Genomic DNA, 22330 nt, shown 5'->3' on the forward strand with positions numbered 1-22330 from the left:
ATGGCTAGTGCAATTTTTCTTTTCCTATACACCTATGTTATTGAGAAGGGTTTTTATTAGAATGAAATAAACCTCATCTGAATTAATATGAGGGACACAAAATTTGTCATTAACTAACGGTTAAAAATATTTTCACATTTGGGCAAGGTATGGTATTTAAAAATATATAGTGACTCTATCATCAGTTCAATATTATTCAATTCGACTCTTGCTATCGAGAAAACACAACTGAAAATCGTAGGTTTGATTGCGATTTAACAATTTAGAATGAGAACAAATTTTTTTCCTGCTCATAACCTAATTCTTCCAGCATAGGGAGGACCGATTTATCAATCATCGCCGGAGGACCGCACACAAACGCGCCATGACGCTCGGAGGGCTCGAAGAGGTGCTCTTTCATCATGGATTTGGTGACGTGACCAATATCATATTTCCACTCTATATTTTTGGGCTTTTCGCTAACCGTATACCATATCTTAATTCTAAAAGCAAAGGGAAAGAATGGATAATTAATAATCAATTGTCATTTTCTATCACTTTCTTTCTCAAAAAAGTGAATCTTACCGGCTGGGATAATCTTTTTGAATTGCATCCAATTCTTCTCGGCATAAAATGTCATTTACTGACGTGTTGGCGAAAATGAGAGAGAGCATTGTGCGATCTTTTTGATCCTTTAAAACTCGATGCACAAGTTGATAGATAGGTGTAATTCCTATTAAGAGAGTTAGCAAATTTTTAATATAGAGATACTATGGATATATTACCAGTTCCGCCCGCAACCAGTGAAAGAACATCAAAGTGCTTTTCCTCTCCCTCGGTTTTATAGCGTCCATTACCTAAATACTCAATGCCACCTTCAGGCCCCTTAACTTCGACAGCATCGCCAATATCGAGCGAATCGAGTGCATTGGTTAAGATACCGCCCGGAGGGAACTTGGGATCAATATTTGGCATATATATCTTGATAATGCAATCGAACGTGCCCTATCATCGTACTGACTATATTAATAATGTGAAAGAAGTAATAAAATAAAAATAGCATTACATCATCATCTTCAGGAGTCACGGGGCGTACTGGTGTATAAGGTCGCACTACCATACGATCTTTGAAGTGAATGCCCAGTTGAATATGCTTTCCGACTGGAAGTCCAAGCTGCGTCCTCTCTTCGGGCAATTTGAAGGTAAATCGACGAGTGTTCCAAGTGATGTCTTCCTTTTTGACAAGTGTGACAGGCAGCCATCGATGCCTATGAAGTGCAATACGTTTGTCTATTTATGGGACAAAGTTGTTTTAGCATTTTTGAGTTATATTCTGGAAATGTTAATTACCCTGTGGTGTGATTTTTTCGTCACCCTTCTTTTCTTCTTTCTTCTGACTTTTGCCGTGTTTCTCTTTGGCTACCTTTCCAATTAAATATTTTTGGGTCATTTTACGCGCTTGAGTATCATGTATAGAATCGAATTCCTCAGATGCATCCTTGCCAGCATTTGCCAGCAGTGGATGCGGTCCTAAGACCAAAGAGATTTCTAGTTATAAAATTGATTAACTCGACAATTGATAGTTTACCTCCTGGGTGTTCATTTAAGAACGACGTGACATCATACACTTTGTTATCTATAATGATCCAGCAGTCCTTATCTGAATTATGTTTCTTAATCGTGTCGATATGATATTCTTTCTGGGGTACTGCTGCTTCTTGCAATTTTGCTTCGATCTGTTGTTCCAGTGAAGGCTGCATCCATCCACCCTTTCCACTTCCAGGTTCCACAGGGTGTTGGAATATAAACCGCGATTCTTCTGTAGTTTCATCCGCTAATTCCACACTTATTCTGACTCGATATATTGAGTTGTTCATCATGCCCATGAGGTTCCACATTGGCTCTGTGTGCTGTGTATTCTCTCGTGCGTCAAACGCACGTACCATAATTTCTCGGCAATTTAGTAAGCCAATTAGGTCTACCTCACGCTCCCAGTGGCACCAAGTCCAATATCTACCATTTCGTAAAGGTTTATCAATGAACTTTCGCCAACAATAATGCCAGGTCTCGCCTCCATCTAGCGATATTTCAACTCTGTTTACTTGACTACCTCCTCCACTATAGTCAAATAATCAATTAAAATTTTCCCAATTTGGGTAGATACTCTTTCGCACTAACCAGTACGCATAACCTCGAATTGTGTATACCGCCTTTTTACCAGATTTCTTACACAAGTTGCTAAGTAATATTTGCTCGTTGTGGGCCGGATGAGTTATTACAGATTGAAGAGTGTGCTCTACCAAAAAGGTACGTGGAGTCAAAGATTAGAGTGGCAGCTAATGATAAATGCTTCTCCTATTTACCATATAAGATGGTATGAGGTGAATACCACCATTTTTCTTTCTCAGCTTGTACGTCACTTAAAACGTGAGATGGCAGTACTCTAAAAGAAAAAAAAATACATCAGCTAATATTACAATTGTACAATTGAGAAATGTTACCGGTTATCATGATAATGATAATAATTATCTGACTCTTGCTCACTCACGATAATCTTAGTTAACCATTTCACACTTCTTCCTCCTATAAAACCAGGAATAAGCACCCTGATAGGATATCCATGATCGGGACTCAATGGTGATGAGTTCATCTCGTAGGCAAGCAATACATCGTTTCTCTCATTCAAGACATGAGATAAGGGGATACTTGTTGCGTAGTGACCATTGGGTAGTTTGTCCGCACCTTCGAAGTGCACGAATTTGGCATTCATTTTAATTCCAAGTTCAAGCAAAATATCACGCAGGAGGCATCCACGCCAATAGGCAGTACTTATGGCACCTGAGCCCCAGTTGAAACCCTTGCTACGTCGAAGCATATTGAGCTCTTTCCGACGATTGCCATCACATGAAAGAGTGACAGGGATATGGATCCAATTACGGGAAACAATATCCTTCATAGCAAGTTCACAAGGCTTGTCAACTAGCCTTTAAAGATGATAAAAGTAAGCGACATTATCAATGAGAAAACCAACGAGTCAGAATTATATACCCCTCAATCTTGATTTTATGTTCATCCCAATCAAGATTCGGCACGGAACCATGGTTACGCACGTAGTGTAGACTATTTGGAGTGATAAGGCCATGGTCCATTAATTTGTGAAGTGGCGGTTCAGCATTTAGAGGATGTGATCCGGTAAGACGGATGAGATCTTTGTGTCGAGGAATCCAATTATCAGGTGTCTGTAAATTAGCAGTCAGTAAAATATATCATAAGAAGCAGAATAATTATGCCTACTGAACAAATACTTACATCTTGATCTTTATCATCGATTTCAAAAGTGCTCTCGACATTATAAACTGGCGATTTCTCGTTGAGACCATCATCTTCTTCAAATTTTGCAATATACTCAAATTCGCGTAGAGCGCGTTCATCTGGATGAAAGTCTTCTTCGGGCTTTTCTTCATATTTTGCCTTATTTTCCTCTCTACTCCCCTCTCTCTCTTTTTCGTCAGTTTTCTCACTTCTTGATTTATTATCCTTTTTTGCAGCCTGCTCTTTCTCTTCATCCGCCTTTTTATATCCCGGATACTCATTTGGGTGGAAGTCAGTCTTACCTATTAAAGTGATAAAAGGTAACTGTTAGACTTAGGAGAGATCAGAACGATTAAACTTCTAACAATTACCATTTTTACGGTCCTCTTCCAATTGTTTTTGCAACTCCTTTTGTCTTTTCAAACGCTCTTCCAACTCTTCGTTTTTCTTGTTTATATCTTCAATGGCAGAGTCGTAAGTGATTCGGTGTGCATTTGCGGAGAAATGGTGGTGCGATAAGTTCCGCACACTTATCCATTCTGCATTGTTACTAGCATTAGTGTTGGGGCCATCTCGTTTATTGTTGTCCTTTTTTGAATTTGATTTGTTATAATCGATTGGCTCTGGCATTATCAATTGCGACAATGTAAAACGACCATTTCAAAGCGGAGGAAACAATATTAAGTGGCGAAAATTGCCGAGAATTTTGGCGTATTAGTTACGCGACTAATTTTCTATAATAATTAAAATTTGAATTTGATACTACCAAAAAGGAAATAAACTCATCGTCTTATAATCTTTTGATACTTTTATATTTCATTTTAAATATACTTTTTGAGTGACGCCTCTAAAAGCTAAATAGAAGACAGCTCGAGCACCTCTGTAGTAATATGAATGTTTTAGCCACACCTGCTTAGTTTCACTAGCTAATCTGTCGATTATACTCTAATACAGGAACTTACCTAGAAGAATGATAGAAGTCACAAAAAATAAACAAAAATCGTAGTCACAATCACTCTCAAAATTCTCGCTAGTAAGATCCGCTTGACTTTCATCCACAAACCGGAAAATGGTGAAGAAGGTCATCGATCCTAGGATACACACACTTATCAAGAATGGTGTTCAAAATAAACACCGTACATTCTTTGTTGTTGTGGGTGATAAGGGCAGAGACCAAGTGGTAAACTTGCACTGGTTGCTCTCTCAAGCGCAAGTGAGTTCGCGGCCGTCAGTTTTGTGGTGCTATAAAAAGGAACTTGGGTTCACAAGGTTAGTAGCAATGCTGTTTTTGATGTCTTGATTGATTTTCTCTTACATCATATAAAAATATAGTCACCGTAAAAAGCGTGAAGCAAAGATAAAAAAGGAAATCAAGCGTGGTATTCGAGAAGCTAATACGGAAGATCCATTTGAACTCTTTGTTGCCGTGACAAATATTCGGTACTGTTACTATAAGGAAACTCAGAAGATCCTAGGTAATACCTATGGCATGTGTATTTTACAGGTATGCTTTTTTAGAGCAATGGGTCTACCTCAATTATTAAATGCCAATTACTCTCCTGGATTAGGATTTTGAGGCTTTGACCCCAAACTTGCTGGCGAGAACTATTGAGACGGTAGAGGGAGGAGGAATTGTTGTGCTTTTACTTAAAACAATGAATTCTCTCAAGCAGCTCTACACGATGACTATGGTACCCTGCTCGCTTTTTTAAGTTGTTTGGAAATAGCCATATTAATCGATTTTGTAGGATGTGCACTCACGCTATCGCACTGAGTCCCACCACGATGTCGTAGCTCGATTTAATGAACGATTTATACTCTCCCTCGGCTCATGCGAGAACTGCTTGGTTGTTGACGACGAATTGAATGTTTTACCCATTTCTGCTGGTAAAAACGTGAAGCCGTTGCCTCTCAAGACTCCAGTATGCACTCTCTTAGCTCCTTTCTTTTATTCAGTTAACTCCAACTTTCTACATTTAGGATGAGCAATTAACTGAATCTCAGCGAGAACTCAAAGAGCTTAAGGATTCTCTTGCCGAAACGCAGCCTGCTGGTTCACTTGTTGCTACAGCACGAACTCTCGACCAAGCTAAGGCTATTCTAACGTTTATTGAGGCCATATCCGAGAAAACTCTCCGTAGCACCGTTACATTAACTGCCTCTCGTGGTCGTGGTAAATCTGCTGCACTGGGGATTGCAATTGCGTCAGCCGTTGCGTTCGGCTATTCGAACATTTTTGTAACTTCTCCCAGCCCTGAGAACTTGAAGACATTATTTGAATTTATCTTCAAAGGCTTCGATGCCCTCAAATACGAAGAGCATTTGGACTACGATATTGTGCAGAGTACAAACCCGGCATTTAATAAGGCAATTGTACGAGTGAATATTTTCAGGCAACACCGACAAACTATTCAGGTATGATAATGTTTTGGAGACACCAGGAATTGTGTACTGACTGTCTTTGTCTGTCCTTTTTTATTATTTCAACAAAATATCATAGTATATCCAACCTCAAGATGCTCATACTCTTGGTCAAGCTGAGCTCGTCGTTATCGACGAGGCTGCTGCCATTCCGCTTCCCTACGTTAAGAAGCTTCTTGGTCCTTACCTGGTGTTTATGGCTTCAACCATCAATGGCTACGAAGGTACTGGCCGCTCTCTTTCTTTGAAGCTCATCCAACAATTGCGCGAGCAATCTCGCGGGTTTGTTGGGAAGGTGAATGGGACTTCTAACGAGCACGGCACGGTCGTGAGCCGAGAGGGTAAAGAAGTCAAGCAGTCCGCGGAGGGAGTTACCGGCGGAGTAGCCGGAGGGCGTACCCTTCGAGAGATCAAGCTCGACGAGCCGATCAGATATAATCCCGGAGATCACGTAGAGAAGTGGCTCAACAAGCTGCTGTGTCTAGATGCCACTGCTGTTTCCAAAAACATCCAAGGCTGCCCACATCCTTCAGAGTGCGAGCTCTTCTACGTGAATCGCGATACTTTGTTCAGCTTCCATCCCGTGAGCGAAGTTTTTCTACAGCGAATGATGGCTCTCTATGTCGCAAGCCACTATAAGAATACCCCCGATGATCTACAGCTTATGAGCGATGCACCCGCCCACCACCTCTTTGTGCTGCTCCCACCCATTCCAGAGGGAAGCCAAACTCTACCTGATCCATTGTGTGTGATTCAAGTGTGTTTGGAAGGTGAGATCTCGAAACAGACTGTACTGAACAGTCTGGCGAAAGGTGTGCGGGCAGGAGGAGATTTGATTCCATGGCTAATTGCACAACAGGTTTTGTATTCTCTAAAACATTCATTTCAACCCAACCACATCCTCTAATACCAGGTATAATTCTTCTTGCAGTTCCAAGATGATGATTTTGCTTCGCTCTCTGGCGCTCGTGTTATCCGCATTGCCACCCACCCCGACTATAGTAGCATGGGCTACGGGTCACGCGCTCTTGAACTCTTGACTAAATTTTACCAAGGCGACTTTACTAACCTGAGGGAGAGTGACGAGTTAATGGGTGACGATGAGATTGTACGGGTAACTGATAAGGAGCTAGAGGTAAGAACTAGACTTATTTATTGCTTATTATTGTTTTGTATCGGAATATATATTTATACTTGTATTATGTAGAATGTTACTCTGCAATCAGATGATATCCGCGTACGTGATCCTCGAAAGATGCCTCCTCTTCTGCTGAAGCTTTCGGAAAAGCGACCGGATCTTCTACACTATATTGGCGTTTCTTACGGACTTACACAACAACTTCACAAGTAAATTGGATATTGTTTTCATCATCTTTGAATATGTATTGAGTTTATTTATTTTGCATTATTTTTAGGTTTTGGAAAAAAGCTGGTTTCATCCCTCTCTATTTGCGACAAACTACTGTAAGTTGACGTGAGGGTTATGTTGTAGGGCTTTCCTTTTGCTAATACCATCACCATTTCTTTAGAATGCTTTGACAGGAGAACACACCTGCGTGATGCTAAAGGTGCTCAAGAATGAAATTCTAGAAACCCAAACATCAAATGACTGGCTGGATGCCTTTTCAAAGGGTAATTATCTCTACACTTTATCCGCCTAGAGAAATAATTGTAATTCCTAATCTTTCTATTTTTTTCAGATTTCCGCAAGCGGTTTATGTCCCTTTTATCCTATCAATTCCGTAGCTTCTCTGCCCTTCTTTCACTTAGTATCATGGAGGCGGCAGATGCTGGGAAATCAAAAACGACTAAGTCTAGCCAATGTAAATACTCATGCTCTTAACCGTATCGACCTATTCTAATTTTTCTCTATTGTCTCGCCTCCTCTCCTTTTTTTTAAAAATATTAGTGCTCACCAAGCCGGAACTTTCTCAGCTTTTCTCTCCATATGATCTCAAACGTCTAGAGTCCTATGCAAACAACATGCTTGACTACCACGTTATCCTGGATCTTTTACCAAAAATGGCCGAGCTTTACTTCCAGCGCCGCATGGCATCCAATATCCAACTTTCTGGAGTACAAAGTTGTATTCTGCTAGCAATTGGCTTGCAGCGCAAGTCGGTGGATGATGTAGAGGTAAGCTGTCCCCAGATGAGGAGATTTTAACGTGTGTTAATATGGCCCATGTTTCAAAATTGCATAGAGTGAGCTAGCGATACCTGGAAGCCAAGTCCTAGCTCTTTTCATTAAGATAATGCGAAAGTTCTCGAATTATTTCCGGGAGATCGAGGCGGAAGCTATTGCTGCTGAAATCCCCTCCGCATCCTCTGACACAGTACTCAATCGAGAAAAGAGCAAAGAGGATGGCGAGAGTGAAGGCAAGAAGAAAAATGTGGAGGACGAGGAGGAATGGGACCCTGTTCAGAAACCGCTCGATGAGGATTTAGAGGAGGCGGGCGATGAGGTCGTGAAAGGACTGCGTGAAAAGCAGCGGGAGCTGATTAATTCGCTGGATTTATCTCAGTGAGTTCACATCCCTCTTCTTTTTTATGAGTGCAATGTAGTTGATAGTTGTCAGATGAATAATATATATTGATACGGTTTCTCTCGTCTCTCTTCTTACTATTTGTATGTAGATATGCCATTGGTGGCAACGATGAAGAATGGAAGTCTGCAGAGGACCAAATCACCCAAACCATGGGAAAGAAAAACTCCTCTTCGGTTGTGAGCATCAAGAATCAGGCGAGCACGAAAAAGCGGAAGCCAACAGAGACAGCGGCCGAGATAGCAGCAAAAATGAAAAAGGCGAAGACGGGCAAATCAAAGATGAGCAAAAAGACGCGTCGGTCATAAAAAATGCATTCACATGTTTTAGACAATAAATTTAAATTATTAGAAAATATAAAGCGTAAAAGTAGCTGTTATAGGAAGGTGGCAGTGCTCTCGCGTTGTTACAAAAGCATAAACTTATAAAGCACCCCATTGCATTTCCCCGTGCAGCTTACACTTACTAATTAAAAATGTACACGCTCGTCGTCTTTTTTGTTATTCAAACATCAGCCGAGATGTACTCCGGTATTTCTTTTCCAATTATTTAAGGGAAAAGACAATGGGCTAATTGTCATTGTATCTTTGCGAATGGAAATTTATGGCTGTGGCAATGCGCCAATTGTAACACGAGAAGTTTAATTCGTGCCAGTCTACCGCTCTAAGTTTATGAATACTACCAAAAGTAAAACTATTATCACCAACTAAATACTTTATTACAATTGTTGAATAAATTAACTATCAGCTCAAGACCAAGTTTGAATTAAGAAAAATGATAGCAGTAATCGGGAGAGGTGGCCTAGTTGGCCGAATACGTCACAGTAGGGATAAGCATCGTTGAAGTCGGGCCAGTTAGCGGTGGAAGGGTGACGTTGACAGGCAAATTCTTGCACTTGAGATTCCATTGCGAAAATGCACTTTCCGATTTTTCAGCGAGACTCCGGTACTCAGCATGTTCAACTCGTCCATATGTTATCGTATAAGCCGCAACCTTCTGCATACAAGTGTTACAAAGCACTGACTCGGGCATATAGATGAGCATATCTTCCATCCTATATGGCGAGAGGATGCCATCATCGCTGGGGCGTAGTTCTGAAACGGTGACAAAAGTGCCGCGAGTGTATTGAGTTATATTAAGGTAAAGCCGCAGAGTGAAAATGGGACAGTAGGTGCCATCCTCCGATTTTCCACAAGCTAACGATAGAGGAAAATGAGTCCAGCGTAGCAGGAGAGAATCATAGAGAATGGGATAAAGTAAGGAAAGAGAGCCTACCAAAGTCCCTGAAAGTAGGCAGCTCTAGATAGCGATTTAGGGCGTAAGTAACGGTCTGGGATTTTGCCGCAATTTCCGCTGCACACGCCTTTTGTACAGCTTCTACTGCACTCTTCACCTCATCCATTGGGCAATACTCGAAACTCGCACAGTATGCATCATAAGCTGCCTTTGCAGTGGCCGGGTTTGCAGAGAGCGTATCTGCAACTTTTGGTAAATTGCGAGGGAAGCAGTTGCCTCGAAAACGTTCGTTGTTTCTCAAACTGTTTAAACTGTTGTCGCATTCGACGGACAAAATTGCCACCTGGCGTTTGCTAGGTGCAGCGCCAGCATCAAGAACACACACCGCTGCGAGGACAAGAGTTAACAAAAGAAGCGCATCGAACTTCATAGCGGCTGAGGACTTAATAAATAATACGGGGAACAAGAAGTAAAGGCGGTGGAGAGATGCCCGCACATCAGCACGTTTTATGTGGCCCGTTAGTGGCAGTGACTCCCTTTTAAGCTGAATAATTTAACTCTACAGCCACCAAACTTCCAACCATTGGGGGTTGGTGAAATTCTAACTGCAACGATAAACGGATTGAAAACCATCCGACGTCTGAACCATTTTGAAGGATTGGATGATTCGGGAGGCTATGCTTACCGGATTCAATATTGAAAAAGACCATGATCTCTGTGAAATACTTTAGTGCAACAATAGTGCGTAAAACATTGAAAATATTGTGTAAAAGAGCTACGAGGCACATAAAGTGCTTTGGGGAACAAAATAAGGAGACAAGCCTAAGTCCGAGGGGTTGCATGCAAAAGTAAATTTAAATAGAGAGTTCAAAATTTGAACTTTCTTGATTTATTCAAGAGTAAGGCTTTAAATATTCGACGTCACAAAATCTCGAACTTACTCTTCTCGTGCTCTATCGGTTCTTCACCCAGGATGGCATGGGGGAGTTCACCTTTTGCCACCTCTGTAAATGCAATCACCAGGACGGGCGCCGCCATCTCTACTCAAAATCACACCAGTCGCGTCTAAGTGCAGTGATTGATAAATATAAGACTGGTTTGCAACGTTACCGTGTGCACCTCTCAGATCCACTCCCACTCGAAAGTGTGTTGCAGCAACCGACTTTCTGGTGCCGATTCTGTGAAAAAGAAGTGAAGCCGTGTTACTCCTCAGAAGATAGACAATATTTTGCGTAGGATAATTTGATTTTTTCCGTCTGGATCTATGCCTATTTTTCTAATTTATCTGTTGGCCGAGCTAGATCTCATATTTTTCAGCACATCGCAGACCCCCAGCACTCCGAATGTGTCGAGAACTTTTTTCGCACAAACAAGGGTGACATCAAGCTTAAGTCTCAGCTGATTCTTTCTTCCAAGGATTTGAAAAAAGTAATGATCAAATTTATGCTCCCCTTTGTTTCTATGTGCGTTTTTACCTATTTTGTTGAGGTTTTAGTATGAGCGGAAAGTGCGATTAAAGAATAAACAGTTTGACGATGCAGAGCAAAAGCAGCAGAATGATGGAGAAAAGCAGAAAAATGAGCAGTATCAATATGAACTTCAGCTCGCGGAAATCCCCCCAGAAACTACAGTTCAAAGCAGTGTCCTACCAGGTGAGCTGTTATGCAGTATATACTTGTCTTCAATCATGTCTCTTATTTCCTTTACTTATAGATCGATATTTGGGAACTACCGCACCTCAATTGTATTCAAAACGCGTAAATGAGGGAGTGATGGCAAGGAAGGACGAAGAAGAAGGGGAAGAGGAGGATATAGATTTATTTAATGGTAATGGGACAACTTGCCATTTTATTCTCCATTTATGAACTGGACCAAGTTTTATCAATTAGCATCTCATCTGACGAGAGTCAAAATCCCACAAGTCCAAGGTGTAGGAAATGTATTTACGCCAGGCAGCAGTAAGTTTAAAATCTTTGTATCCAATCGTCAACCAGTCCCTCACTTGCACATGTATTATCCCGGTACACAGTACCTCCTTGGTTACAAGATGATGATTCCGGGACAAGCGTCAGTTCCAGTCGCGAGATTGGTCCGCCAGTAGAAGCATTTTTGCGAGCTAAGAAGATGGAAATGAAGCGCAAATTGAACCCGAAGCGGGTTGGAGCAACTATTGATCGAGGTAGTGCTTCTCAATGAGGATTATTGCAGGGAAATGGACTAATTTTCTCACCCCCTCCCCCCCATACTTTATCCCATGTAGAGTTGCCGGTTGGCAAAAATTGGCTTCCAAATTTCGGGCGGGTGTGGAATGCTGGCTCGAGACGTGTCACTAGGTTGGAGTTTTTAGAGGAGCAGCAGCAGAAAGAGGAGCGGAACCCGGGGAAAGGAAAAGAGAGAAAGTTGTGATATGGCGGATACCCTTTGCGGGACATACTCTTTTTGGGGACTGAGAATCGTGGCCCGTTTTCTAATTTATTGGTGATACCGAGGGTAGTTGAAAGACGGCAGATTTATTGTTCTGTTTATAAAACACTGAACAACTGTGTGGAGAGACATTTCTAATCAAATGTTGTATGAAATCGGATAAAGAAATAGTGTTGAATAAAAATAGAGATTGATGCATATCCTATATACATAATCCAATCAAAAGAGGCAAACAAAATCACAAAAAAAAACTCAACTTTATGAGTTGATGATAGATAGAAATATATATTTATATACCAAGAAATAGAGCAAACAAAATTGGATTTACGCAGAGAGCAAAAACGTCCATTACTGGCTTACTTCGTGGGAAAGAGTGCGGAAGAATGTAATTTACACGATGCCGCCCATAGATATTGCGATGAGTATCTGTGCGGCCTCCATGACCTTCTGGCCCGTGAAGCAGTGCTCGCGGTGTGATTCGACCTCGCCCTTTCTGACGACTACACCACACTCAACGCATGCCTCTCCTCTAGGGAACACTTCACCCATCGCCGGCGTAGCTGGCTTATAATCGATTGGAGAAAAGCCGACTGTATTGGAGTGTGACGAAGCGGGAGAAGGTTGAACGGTATTGGCAGTGGAAGAGGCGGAGGAGGAGGACGCCGACGACGAGGAGCGCTTACCCCTCCCTCCTTTGCGCTTAGGCTCCTCGCCAGGAGCACGCTTGATACGTTTTGCCACCCGCCCATCCTCTACGCCGATGTTGTTCGACGGCGACGACGACAACGGCTGGATCCTAAATATATTGGTGAGTCCCCGCAATCCAGTTGAAACAGGTTGCCGGGCATGCTGAGAGCTTATCGGTGGGGATGAATGGAGGGCGGGCTGCTGGGGCTGCTGTTTTTGCTCGTGCGGGAGGGGAAGCGGAGACGGGTAATGTGATGATGGAGGCGCAAATAGCGGAGGGGGCGGGAGCACGATTAGCGGCTTTGGGGTGCTCTCTGGGGCAGGCTGCTGGTGGAATATGGGTCGGAGGGTTTGAGGAGGCGACAGGGGGCGAAGGTATGGGTCATGCATCTGATGGAGGGCGAGATTGGTGTTGGTCATATCCGAGGGAAGGTTGTGAGGGAATAATCTGGCGAGCGATGGGATGATTATGGGAGATGAGCGGTTGGAATTGAATGGTAATTTTCTCCTTTGCTGACTGGAATAGGCAAAAATAACAAGCGCTGACAATGACAAGTAGAGTTCAGGAGAAAAAGGAAAAATATGGATGTTCGGACTTCCGTTACGAAACCAAGCAATTTTATTGGCACTCCCTCCGCTAGGTGACACAAAATAATAACAATAAAAATAATAATATCAAAAACTGAAAGATAAAGAGGCGTGTAAGAAAGAAAGAAAAGGCTCGTTTTTGACGACGACATTAAAAAAACGTTAAAAAAGAAAAAAAAAGAAAAAAAAGAAAAAAAATGGAATCCACAGACTCCCGGTGCTGGCCAGCACGGAGAGTCTACTGGAAAGCGTCCTCTCGGTCGGCCTCGTTCACGTCCTCGCCAATATCCACAAAGTTGAGGAAGTGGGAAGGCCGGTGGACCTCGTGGTAGAACTCCTTCGGCAAATCGATGACAAGCCCGTAGCGCATGTCTGCGCGATGGGATGGCCCCATGAACGAGTAATTCCATATGCCAGTGTCCGGGACGAGGTAGGCGCCCATGAAGCGATCGGACAGCAGCAGCTGAACGCGCTCGTACATCGAGGGAGAGTAGCCCGCAGGATTGGCCCCCGTGTCTTTATTCTTTCGGCCCCATTCAAACCCAGCAGGGGTCAACTTGTATGCCGTGAGCGAACACGATCCGGGCGTGAAGGCACATGTAATCACCACCGTCTTCTCCCCGTCCCACGATTTATTCTCCGCCATGATCTTTGCGTGCGTGGTCACATCGATCGGGGAGAGCTGCGGCAGCTCGTTGGGCTGGGTGTGGACCCAGCCAAGCGGCTCCATGTCCTTGAGGTAGTCATGGTCGGGCAGAAGGTCGGGCAGATGCACCTGCTGGTGCGTGCCCCACTGTGGAACCATCACGATGGCGCGGATCTCCTTCACCTGCGCATTGTCGGGGGGCGAGACGCCGTAGAGATATCCTGCGATCTGGGTCCGAAGATCGGCGATGGTGATGAACCGCTTGAGAATGTTCTTGGGCAACACGTAGGTGTAGCCGGTCTCTCGGATGTCATCCGCGTTCACGTAGATATGGTTGGTGCGCAGGTGAAGATTGGTCGAGGAGATGGCACGCACACGCCATTCCGTCTTGGACGAGAACGTTTGGGTCTCGTAGTTGCTGGTCGTGGTGACAATGATCTCGTCGCCGTGCACGTTGTGCGTCTTGGTGGTGACGGCCGTGAGCTGGGACTGCTCGCGCGTCTGCTTCTCGATCTCGGCGATCTGCTGGCGCTGTAGCGACGGCGCCGAGATCTCCATACCCAAGATAATGTCACGGATCTCGGACTGGGTGAGCGAGGCGGTGTTGACGTTGTTTTTCTTGCCGTAGTCGCCGAGGATCAAATCCTTCAACGACACCTCGACCTTGATCCATTCCTCGTCCGTCAGCGTCGGCCAGATGTGGTGCGGCTCCGTGATGGTGCTACGGTCGGGGCGCAGGATCATCTTCGCCTTGTCGTTGTTGACGTGCAACGCCCTGAGGATGAGGATCAGACGCGAGAACGCGGTGAAGGACGAGATCGTCTTAAGCCAGTCGTCGTACAGATTGTACAGGACCATCTGGGGCTCAGTCGCCTTCAGGATCTGATCACCAAGCTTCTCGACCTTGAGACAGGCTTGGAACGGAAGCTGGAGCTCGGAGCCCTTGATCACAATGTTGGGGAAGTCCAAGCAGTGGACCTCCAGCGGGTCAAGCATACCCTTGCGCGTCACAATAAGTTGCTTGGGCTGCTCTTCGACCGGGAGCGACCGAATCAGCGCCGCCACTTCTTCCGCCGTCTTCCACTTGGCGAGCTGCCCGAGACGCTTCTGACCGGCCCACACGGACGTGTGGATAATCTTGAGGAAGAGCTGGCCCGTGCGAGGGTTGAAGACGAAGATAGCACCGTTGATAGGCTTGGTGGTCAAATTGCCCTCGAAGGTCTTGTGGATGGTGACACGGTACACGTTAGTGTCATCGATGAACCAAATGACCTGGTTGCTGAAGAGCTCGTTGTAGTTGGTCGAGTTCAGGTAGGGCTCGGTGGGCTCGGAGGAGTACAGCTGCAAGGCCTTGCGAATACGCTCACGCAACACATAGAGGGCAGGGTCCGACTTCATGATCTTAGCCATGGCTTGTTGCACCAGTGGCTTCATGCCCGGGACCCAGTTGCCGTACGAAGACCATAGGTTGTACGCGAGATCGATGCCGATCATGAGACCGGTGGGGGACGGGTAGATGGACATGTTGTCGGTGGTGTAGTCGAGGAATTTGGCACGGGTGTAGCGCTCGATATCGTGGGAGTCGTAGTCACCCCAACGAAGCTGAACATCCACCCAAAGCTTATTGGCGCTATTTCCAGGCTCAAACTGGTCACGCGTATCGCTCACAAGCGAGGGCCGCGACACGGGCCACTTATACGCTGCGAAGAGCACGATGTCAGCGCACGAGCTGTTCATCTTATAGGACTTACGCGGGTGGATGGCCTCCTTCTGCACCGTCTCGATCTGCAACGCCTCCAGCTCCTGGTCGAACACTTGGCACAAATCCATCACGACGGATTCGTGGATCTTTTGCCACAAATGGGCACGGAAGATCTGGATGAGCGAGATCTTCAGGGTGGGGATTTTGCCGTGCATGAAGATACCGGTCAAGTCGAGCTGGACCTGGAAACCGACATAGACGTTGGCACGGTTAATCGTGGGCGACCACCAAAGGGTGAAGCGACGGTTTGGAATTTGGTTAAGACCGCTGCGCTGCGCATTGGTCAACTTCTTGTACTTCATCGACTCCTCGAAACCGGACGACTTCTCCCAGAACAAACCCTCCCAAGTGGAGTGATAGGTGCCCTTGAAGAGGGTGTGCTCCAAGATACCCTCTACACCCCCAAGGGCCTGGATCATGTCGGTGCGATAATTGTTCAGGGACCAAAGCTTACCATCATGGCGCTGCGACGTCCACCAGAACGGATTGTTCTTGAGGATCTGATACTGTTTGAACTCGGTTCGCACACGCCATCCCTTATCGTAGGCAAGGGTATGCCGGTCCTTGACAAAGAGGGTGTTGATACGTGGAATACCACGGTCCCACGAATCCTCCAGATCCTCCAATGTCAGACGGCGATTCTGAGCGTTGGCCTCCTGCCTCTTGAGGGCGTACTCGGCCCACACTCGTTGCGAGTCGATGAATTCCGATTCCCACGGCTGGATATAGCGGAATAAGTTCGGGATCACTTGGTCCTCCTCATGACTCATACCGGACCGGAAGTGGGTGATGCCAACATCTGTTTGCTTCGACCAGCGCAGATCCGACTGGGGAATAAGGATGTGGCCCATCGAGAGCATGCCAAGACCGCCCAGCTCTTTGGGCGAGTAGAACACGACCGGAGGGAAACGCGACGGCATCTTCGAGTTGAGCCCGATCTTGATACGGGTCTGAATCTTGTTTTCACACTTGACGAGCAGGTCGAGGAGTTCCCGCGTGTGTACCACAGCCTCACGGAAGTAGGTCATAAGGCCGATGAGCGCATTGTTCCACTTGGACGCAACCTTGGTAAAGGTCGTGGAGCCGGACGACATGAGAATCTGCCGAATGCGATTGTGGAACCGCTGCATCGACTCTTCGTCAACGCGGAGGAATGCTTGCGCGGTGCGCTCCTTAGTCTGCTCGTTGATCAGGGACCAGACACTATCACGCAGCGTGAACTGCTGGTTGAGTGTACGGATCTTTGGCAGAATGCGCACTTCGAATCCGGCCATGGAAAAGAGCAAGTTTGGATTATCTTTGCTATATACGCTCACAAAGCTTTCCTCCCACTCGATGGTAGTGAGGGACCGCGGGAGGCGGTTCTTGATCTCCCAGAAGGTTGCTCTGCCCAAGTTCACATCGCGCTTGAATAACCGCATGCGACAGTCTCGCGGCCAACAACGCTTGTTCGGATAGCCGACGATATTCTCGAAGTTGGGGTCGGGATTCTCAGTAAGGAAGCGTTGGATAAGGTCCCGAGCCTCATCAGCATTGAAGCGGAAGAAGATGTATATCTTGTCGATGTAGCGCATGTAGAGTCGGATTGGGTGACCGACTTCCGTGACCACATTGCGATACTGCAAGAAGTCGTTGGGCATGTTGGGAGGACCGGCCATTTCACTTGCGCGCTTCAGACCAAGCACAAGCAGGTCGAGCACTAGACCGTAATATTGCACGATAAAGCTCGCGAATTGCAACCCGCGGATCAATCCGTAGGCATTGGTGTGGTTGCAGTCTTTGTAGGTGAGAACTACGTTGTTTTTCGCGGTCATGTAGTCGGCGATGTTGTGGTCGACGATCAATCGCAAAAGGCGATTGAGCAGCGTCAGGTCAATCTTTTCGTAGAGGTGGCTGAACGTGCTCTGCAGCATGACATTGCACTGATCCTCGGAAATTTCCCACACGTCTGTGAGGTTGTTGATTCCTTGGCACCACTTATACACGAGCAATGGCGGTGGCTCCGAATCGCTGGGTTTAATCCATGCGGGCCAAAGGTGGCGCTTGTCGGCTTCATACCACAGGTATTGATCGAGGTATGCGTCCGTGATTTTTTCCAGAGGCTCGATGTCGTAGACCGGAATAAGATGGCTGTACAGGTCCATAAATTCGATGCCGACCTCCTTGAAGGCGCGACTCGTTAAGAGGAGACGCTTAATTCGTGACAAACACTCGTGTGGACTGTCGTAGGCCTGTTCGATCAAGCCCAGCTCTTCACGCTGACTTTGGTTGAGACGCCCCTTGACGCTATACGCTTCACGCAGTCTCTCCAAGGCCAGGATCAACAGCTTCGTGTCATGCTTGTAGTTGAGGGGAGGGAACTGGATTGGAGAGAACTTTCGGCTCTCGAGCCAGTGCACGGTGGTGGTGTAAATAGCCACCGCCTCCTCTGTGGTGATGTAGGGACCGTCCTTGAGGTAGTTGTGCTGGCGTTCCTGTTCCGCCTTGAGCCACAAACGAGTCAGTCGTCCCAAATTCTTCTTCGCGACCGTCTTATCCACGGTGGCGCCGCGACGAATACGCTCCCGATTGTAGTGGGCAACGCTGGTCCACCAGTCCGCCTTTGACTTGACGTAGCGCAGGATCAAATTTTCAATTGGGGCCGGCATTCCGGGCACTCTCCACGGGATATTGGCCTTCCAGCATCGCCATGCTTCCGACAAGTGCTGCAGAATAGTCTTGCTCTTGTTCTGCTTGACTCCGGGCGGCATCATGTCCAAGATGTCGTGCATCACGGCGGCACGCAACTCTAGATCGTAGTGGGACTCCACACGTTGCTTGGTGACGGTCTTCGCAATCCCCTTAGAATTACGGCCCTCGAAGTGCCGAGCAAGCAGGTTGCCAAGCCATCGCTCAAGCAATGGCACAATACCTCGCATGAAGAAAAGCCAAACACGCCAGCCAGGGGCCCAGAACCCAACACCAGGGCCTTTGCCGACGGGGCCGGTATTGAAGCGGTAGTAGATCAAATGCTTCAAATCTTTGGTCATGCGAATTTGTTTCATCAGCTTGTACTTGTACCGGTACATCCCAGTCAGCTGACCCACGTGAGCAAAGATGTATTGTAGACCGTCCGCCAGCTGGAACGCGTCCACATTTCCCAAACGATACTGTACATGCGAGTCCACAATCAACTTGGTGAGACGCAAGATTTCACGGCACAGATGCATACTGTTTCCGAATCGCGACTTCTTACGCTCTTTTGTCGTCAGTGTTTTGACCGGTTTCAAGTTGAAGTTGTAGTCGAGATGAAGGTAGTTGAGGTTCTTGCGGTGAATCAGCAAATTAAGCATATTGTATCCCTGCCGACACACCTGTAGACCGGCCTCAACCCAATCTAACTGGGTGGTTTGGAAGAATTTTGTCGCTTTAAGTTGGCGGAAAAGATATTTTTTGTTGAGTGCGCGCGGCGGCCTGTGCTTAAGCGCGTTGTGTACGTAATTTTTGAGTAACTACATCACAATAAGAGGGCTGTCAGTGAGCAGGACTCTTGCAGAATATATTTTTCTATCAAATGTAAATTACCTTTTGGTAGGAGACTCGCACTTTTACCGGTTGTCCCGGAGGACAATGTTCCAAGTACCAGTTTTTCACCAGCGGTACATCTTGTGCACGGCGGGTGCGGCCGCTACGCTTGTTGAATGGATGAGGGGCCCAGTAGATTGCAATTGCATTGGCGGTGTTTTCGGTTGAAAGGGGAGTCTCCTCCAGGAAAGGAGCTACCTCCTCGGGCAATTTGAACTCCTCGTCCTCCATCTCGTCGCCGAAAATCTCTTGCAGGTGTGCATCCGAGGCCTCATGGGACTCGATACCCCGTAGTGAAACCGGGTTAATGATTGGATCATAATAGAATGCAGGCAAGTCCGGGTCTTCCGCACGCACATATACTACAGTTGGATAATGATACCACGACAAGTGTACTGATCGCGGCAATGAATTGTACAAAAATGGGAATGCAATACGGTATTCAGTGCGAATCGGCTGGCGAACAATGATCCGTCGGATATCATTGAACTCGTTCCAGTCTTCATCGGCCTGGTCAAGATCACGATAAAGGGGTTCAAACTTGGGACCACCAGGGATAGCCATGTTCAACGCCTTGGCCGTAAAGAAGGACGGCAAGTCGAACAGGTAGAAATAGTTGCGGTCGGTTAAATCCGAGAGCAACTGGTGTGCCAGCCGATAAAGAGTGGACATGATAGGAAGATCCAGTTTCCACTTTCGATAGCTAGGCCCATTGACAAATTTTGTGTCGATCAACGGCTTATGCTCATAGAACCATTCGTACACCGCCTTATCTTCTTCTTCATCAAGGTCAAGTTGGATGGGCTCGAGAGGTTCCACGCCAAGGATGTTGTCACCATAATCGAGTGGAGGCTCTTCGTCATCGAATGGTGGGAAGCGCATGCGCTTGAAATGGCGACGATCACGCTTTTCTCGGCGCATCATGATCCACATAGTACCCCATTGAGCAATGTATATTGGCTCGATTACCCATGGAATCTCATTTACAAATGTAATAGCACCGGTAATGTGGTAAAGGATGGGGACATAACGGATCTAGAAATGATTCTAAATGAGTACGCAGTTTAATATGAAACATCGCGAAAAATTTTGAAAGTACCTGTTCCCAAGGCATAGGCATATTCTCCAACAGCTTTAATACGGCATGAGGCACGTATTTTAGCGCACCCAAGTAGATTCGCTTGTCCTGGCGGAACTTGCGACTGGACATATCACCATGATCTTTGATGATCTTGCGAACATGTTCAGGAGGCATATCTACTTTCTCGTGCTCCATAACACCTATAAAGGAGAGATCAGTCGATTAGCCATTGATCATGTTTAAAAAGGGTGGGATGAAATTGAGATAAAATAAAAATCATGAAATGGATATATTACCGAATCGCTTTTTCATCCCATAACGTTTTGATTGCATTTGCTGCCATTTTTTTGCTTTTTCCTGAAGCTGCTCTTTTGATAGCTCATAATCATGTAACGCATAACCCCCCTCCTGATATTGGGGATCCTGCGACTGATCCATCGTGGTTTGTTTGTCGAAGAAAACAAGCAAACTGATTTCTTCAGCGAGGTGTAGAAGCAGAAATTGAATGCGTCGTTTTTTATTTGCGATGAGGCGCAGCCATTTGCAACCTTGTTCTAATTCAAACGTCTTTAAGGACAATCCACACATTTAATCCTCTTAAGTGTATTTTCAAACAACAACTCTGTCAAAAATATGAAAATAAAATCAACGAAAAATTACATTATCTCTCCAAAGAAGAGCGAGTGATGATGGTTGGAGCCGGGGGCGGAGGGTACTATTAAAATGGCAAGATATCAATGGAGCAGACTAGTTAGTAGGATATGGAGAAATAAACCCACCTTACGACCAGGTTGGTTGAAATGAACAGCTGACCACGGAGGAAAATCTCGTTCAAGTTGTATTATCTTGTCTTCCAATGCTTTAATTCTCTCAGGGATAGTGAAGTGCTGTCCCCTTGCTAAAATTCGCCCAAAACATATGTATCAATTAATAATTAGAGAAAAGCACGCGCTCAAGGCAGTTGAAAGTTACCAAATCGTATGTTTAAGTGCTCCTCAATATTTCGAAGTCGCTCGTCAACCCCAGATTTGCTCTCTCCTACAGAGCTTGCTTGAGTGCCTACATACTGGTCCGACGAGACATGGGACCTCGCTAAGGGACCATCTTCGTTGTGCACGACGTCCAATTTCATTTGAATATTACGGTTGATTTCCTGAGCATCGGTTCGAGCACATGTTACAGTTTCTATTTTAAAAATAAATCACCACTTGTGAAAAAAAAAACACTAAAGCGCGAAATACCGTTTGCTGTGGCAGAAGAACGACGTAAGAACTCGGTACGATTGCTTTCGTTAATCCTTTCGCGCTTCTTCTGAATATAGGATTCTATGTGCTTATATATCTGTATTCGGTGATTAGAATGATGAACAAAAATACTCATCAGATCAGTATACCTCTGAATTTGTTGCTCGGACTTGTACTTGTTCAGGATCTAATTGAAGCACCTTTTTTTTGGCCTCCAGAGCATCGTCATCTTCCATATTAATTATGAATAAGAACAAAGGCTGAAGTGAGTAATACATTCAACATCCACCTACCTTGAAGATTTGCGAAGCTTCGCTTGCGTGGCTCACTCCCACTATTTTCAATTGCTTCACTCGTTTCTATACGATGCCAATTCTGAAATATTAATATTACAAATTCCATCGTTATTAGGAATTCAGATTAATGAAACCGAATTAATTGCACAAACTATGAGATTCTCGGCCAGTTCTAGCACAAACTCAGGCGCCTTCTTGCGTTGTTGTCTCGAGAACAAAAGCATTTCTATCTGTAGACACCGACTGGTCTCCTGCAATTTCATCTAAAGAACAGAAATGGAATAATTTTAACGGAAACATTGAATTATCATATTAAGCCAGCAAGATAATACTTTTCCAAGAAACTCCAGCAAAGCCTTGCTCCAATCCATCACGGGTTCTGTAGTGTCTTTTCGATCATCATTGGGCCGTAAAGTATTATTGGATTCGTGCTCATCGGTGGCATTCTCTGTAGGGGTTGTCTCGGATAAAGCTTGTGGTAGAGGATTTTCTTCAAGCTGGCTCTTTGGACTCTCCCCTGTCATGTTTTATGAGCTATGGAAATA

General features: G+C 45.4%; 7 protein-coding genes across 7 annotated transcripts; 2 read left to right on the forward strand and 5 right to left on the reverse strand.

The window, feature by feature from the left end:
* Positions 1 to 262: 262 nt before the first annotated feature.
* Positions 263 to 3921, reverse strand: VTP21DRAFT_613 (uncharacterized protein; the record flags this gene model as incomplete). Its single annotated transcript, XM_069396727.1, has 12 exons — positions 263 to 482; positions 565 to 712; positions 765 to 984; positions 1046 to 1269; positions 1330 to 1509; positions 1568 to 2097; positions 2158 to 2275; positions 2343 to 2422; positions 2481 to 2963; positions 3028 to 3218; positions 3289 to 3593; positions 3663 to 3921. 12 exons carry the CDS (start codon positions 3919 to 3921, stop codon positions 263 to 265), a joined length of 2958 nt encoding a protein of 985 aa, XP_069256992.1.
* Positions 3922 to 4360: 439 nt separating this feature from the next.
* On the forward strand, positions 4361 to 8565 carry VTP21DRAFT_614 (uncharacterized protein; the record flags this gene model as incomplete). The annotated part of the gene is made up of 14 exons (XM_069396738.1): positions 4361 to 4560; positions 4624 to 4795; positions 4860 to 4982; positions 5040 to 5213; positions 5272 to 5706; positions 5792 to 6571; positions 6644 to 6847; positions 6920 to 7059; positions 7128 to 7176; positions 7242 to 7344; positions 7413 to 7535; positions 7622 to 7848; positions 7916 to 8235; positions 8349 to 8565. 14 exons carry the CDS (start codon positions 4361 to 4363, stop codon positions 8563 to 8565), a joined length of 3267 nt encoding a protein of 1088 aa, XP_069256993.1.
* A 493-nt stretch (positions 8566 to 9058) lies between these two features.
* Positions 9059 to 9923, reverse strand: VTP21DRAFT_615 (uncharacterized protein; the record flags this gene model as incomplete). Its single annotated transcript, XM_069396749.1, has 2 exons — positions 9059 to 9453; positions 9533 to 9923. 2 exons carry the CDS (start codon positions 9921 to 9923, stop codon positions 9059 to 9061), a joined length of 786 nt encoding a protein of 261 aa, XP_069256994.1.
* A 548-nt stretch (positions 9924 to 10471) lies between these two features.
* Positions 10472 to 11899, forward strand: VTP21DRAFT_616 (uncharacterized protein; the record flags this gene model as incomplete). The annotated part of the gene is made up of 7 exons (XM_069396760.1): positions 10472 to 10725; positions 10795 to 10921; positions 10989 to 11145; positions 11207 to 11320; positions 11383 to 11451; positions 11523 to 11672; positions 11754 to 11899. The coding sequence occupies 7 exons, from the start codon at positions 10472 to 10474 to the stop codon at positions 11897 to 11899; spliced, it is 1017 nt and encodes a 338-aa protein (XP_069256995.1).
* Positions 11900 to 12307: 408 nt separating this feature from the next.
* VTP21DRAFT_617 (uncharacterized protein) lies at positions 12308 to 13024 on the reverse strand (the record flags this gene model as incomplete). Its single annotated transcript, XM_069396771.1, has 1 exon — positions 12308 to 13024. The coding sequence occupies one exon, from the start codon at positions 13022 to 13024 to the stop codon at positions 12308 to 12310; it is 717 nt and encodes a 238-aa protein (XP_069256996.1).
* Positions 13025 to 13430: 406 nt separating this feature from the next.
* VTP21DRAFT_618 (uncharacterized protein) lies at positions 13431 to 20833 on the reverse strand (the record flags this gene model as incomplete). Its single annotated transcript, XM_069396782.1, has 4 exons — positions 13431 to 19091; positions 19165 to 20199; positions 20264 to 20445; positions 20542 to 20833. The coding sequence occupies 4 exons, from the start codon at positions 20831 to 20833 to the stop codon at positions 13431 to 13433; spliced, it is 7170 nt and encodes a 2389-aa protein (XP_069256997.1).
* A 73-nt stretch (positions 20834 to 20906) lies between these two features.
* Positions 20907 to 22309, reverse strand: VTP21DRAFT_619 (uncharacterized protein; the record flags this gene model as incomplete). The annotated part of the gene is made up of 8 exons (XM_069396792.1): positions 20907 to 20960; positions 21025 to 21143; positions 21218 to 21430; positions 21487 to 21586; positions 21639 to 21718; positions 21783 to 21864; positions 21938 to 22048; positions 22118 to 22309. The coding sequence occupies 8 exons, from the start codon at positions 22307 to 22309 to the stop codon at positions 20907 to 20909; spliced, it is 951 nt and encodes a 316-aa protein (XP_069256998.1).
* Between the last annotated feature and the right edge of the window lie 21 nt (positions 22310 to 22330).

Source organism: Calcarisporiella thermophila, assembly GCF_041956535.1.
Source record: "Calcarisporiella thermophila strain CBS 279.70 unplaced genomic scaffold VTP21scaffold_1, whole genome shotgun sequence".
Taxonomy (NCBI): domain Eukaryota; kingdom Fungi; phylum Calcarisporiellomycota; class Calcarisporiellomycetes; order Calcarisporiellales; family Calcarisporiellaceae; genus Calcarisporiella; species Calcarisporiella thermophila.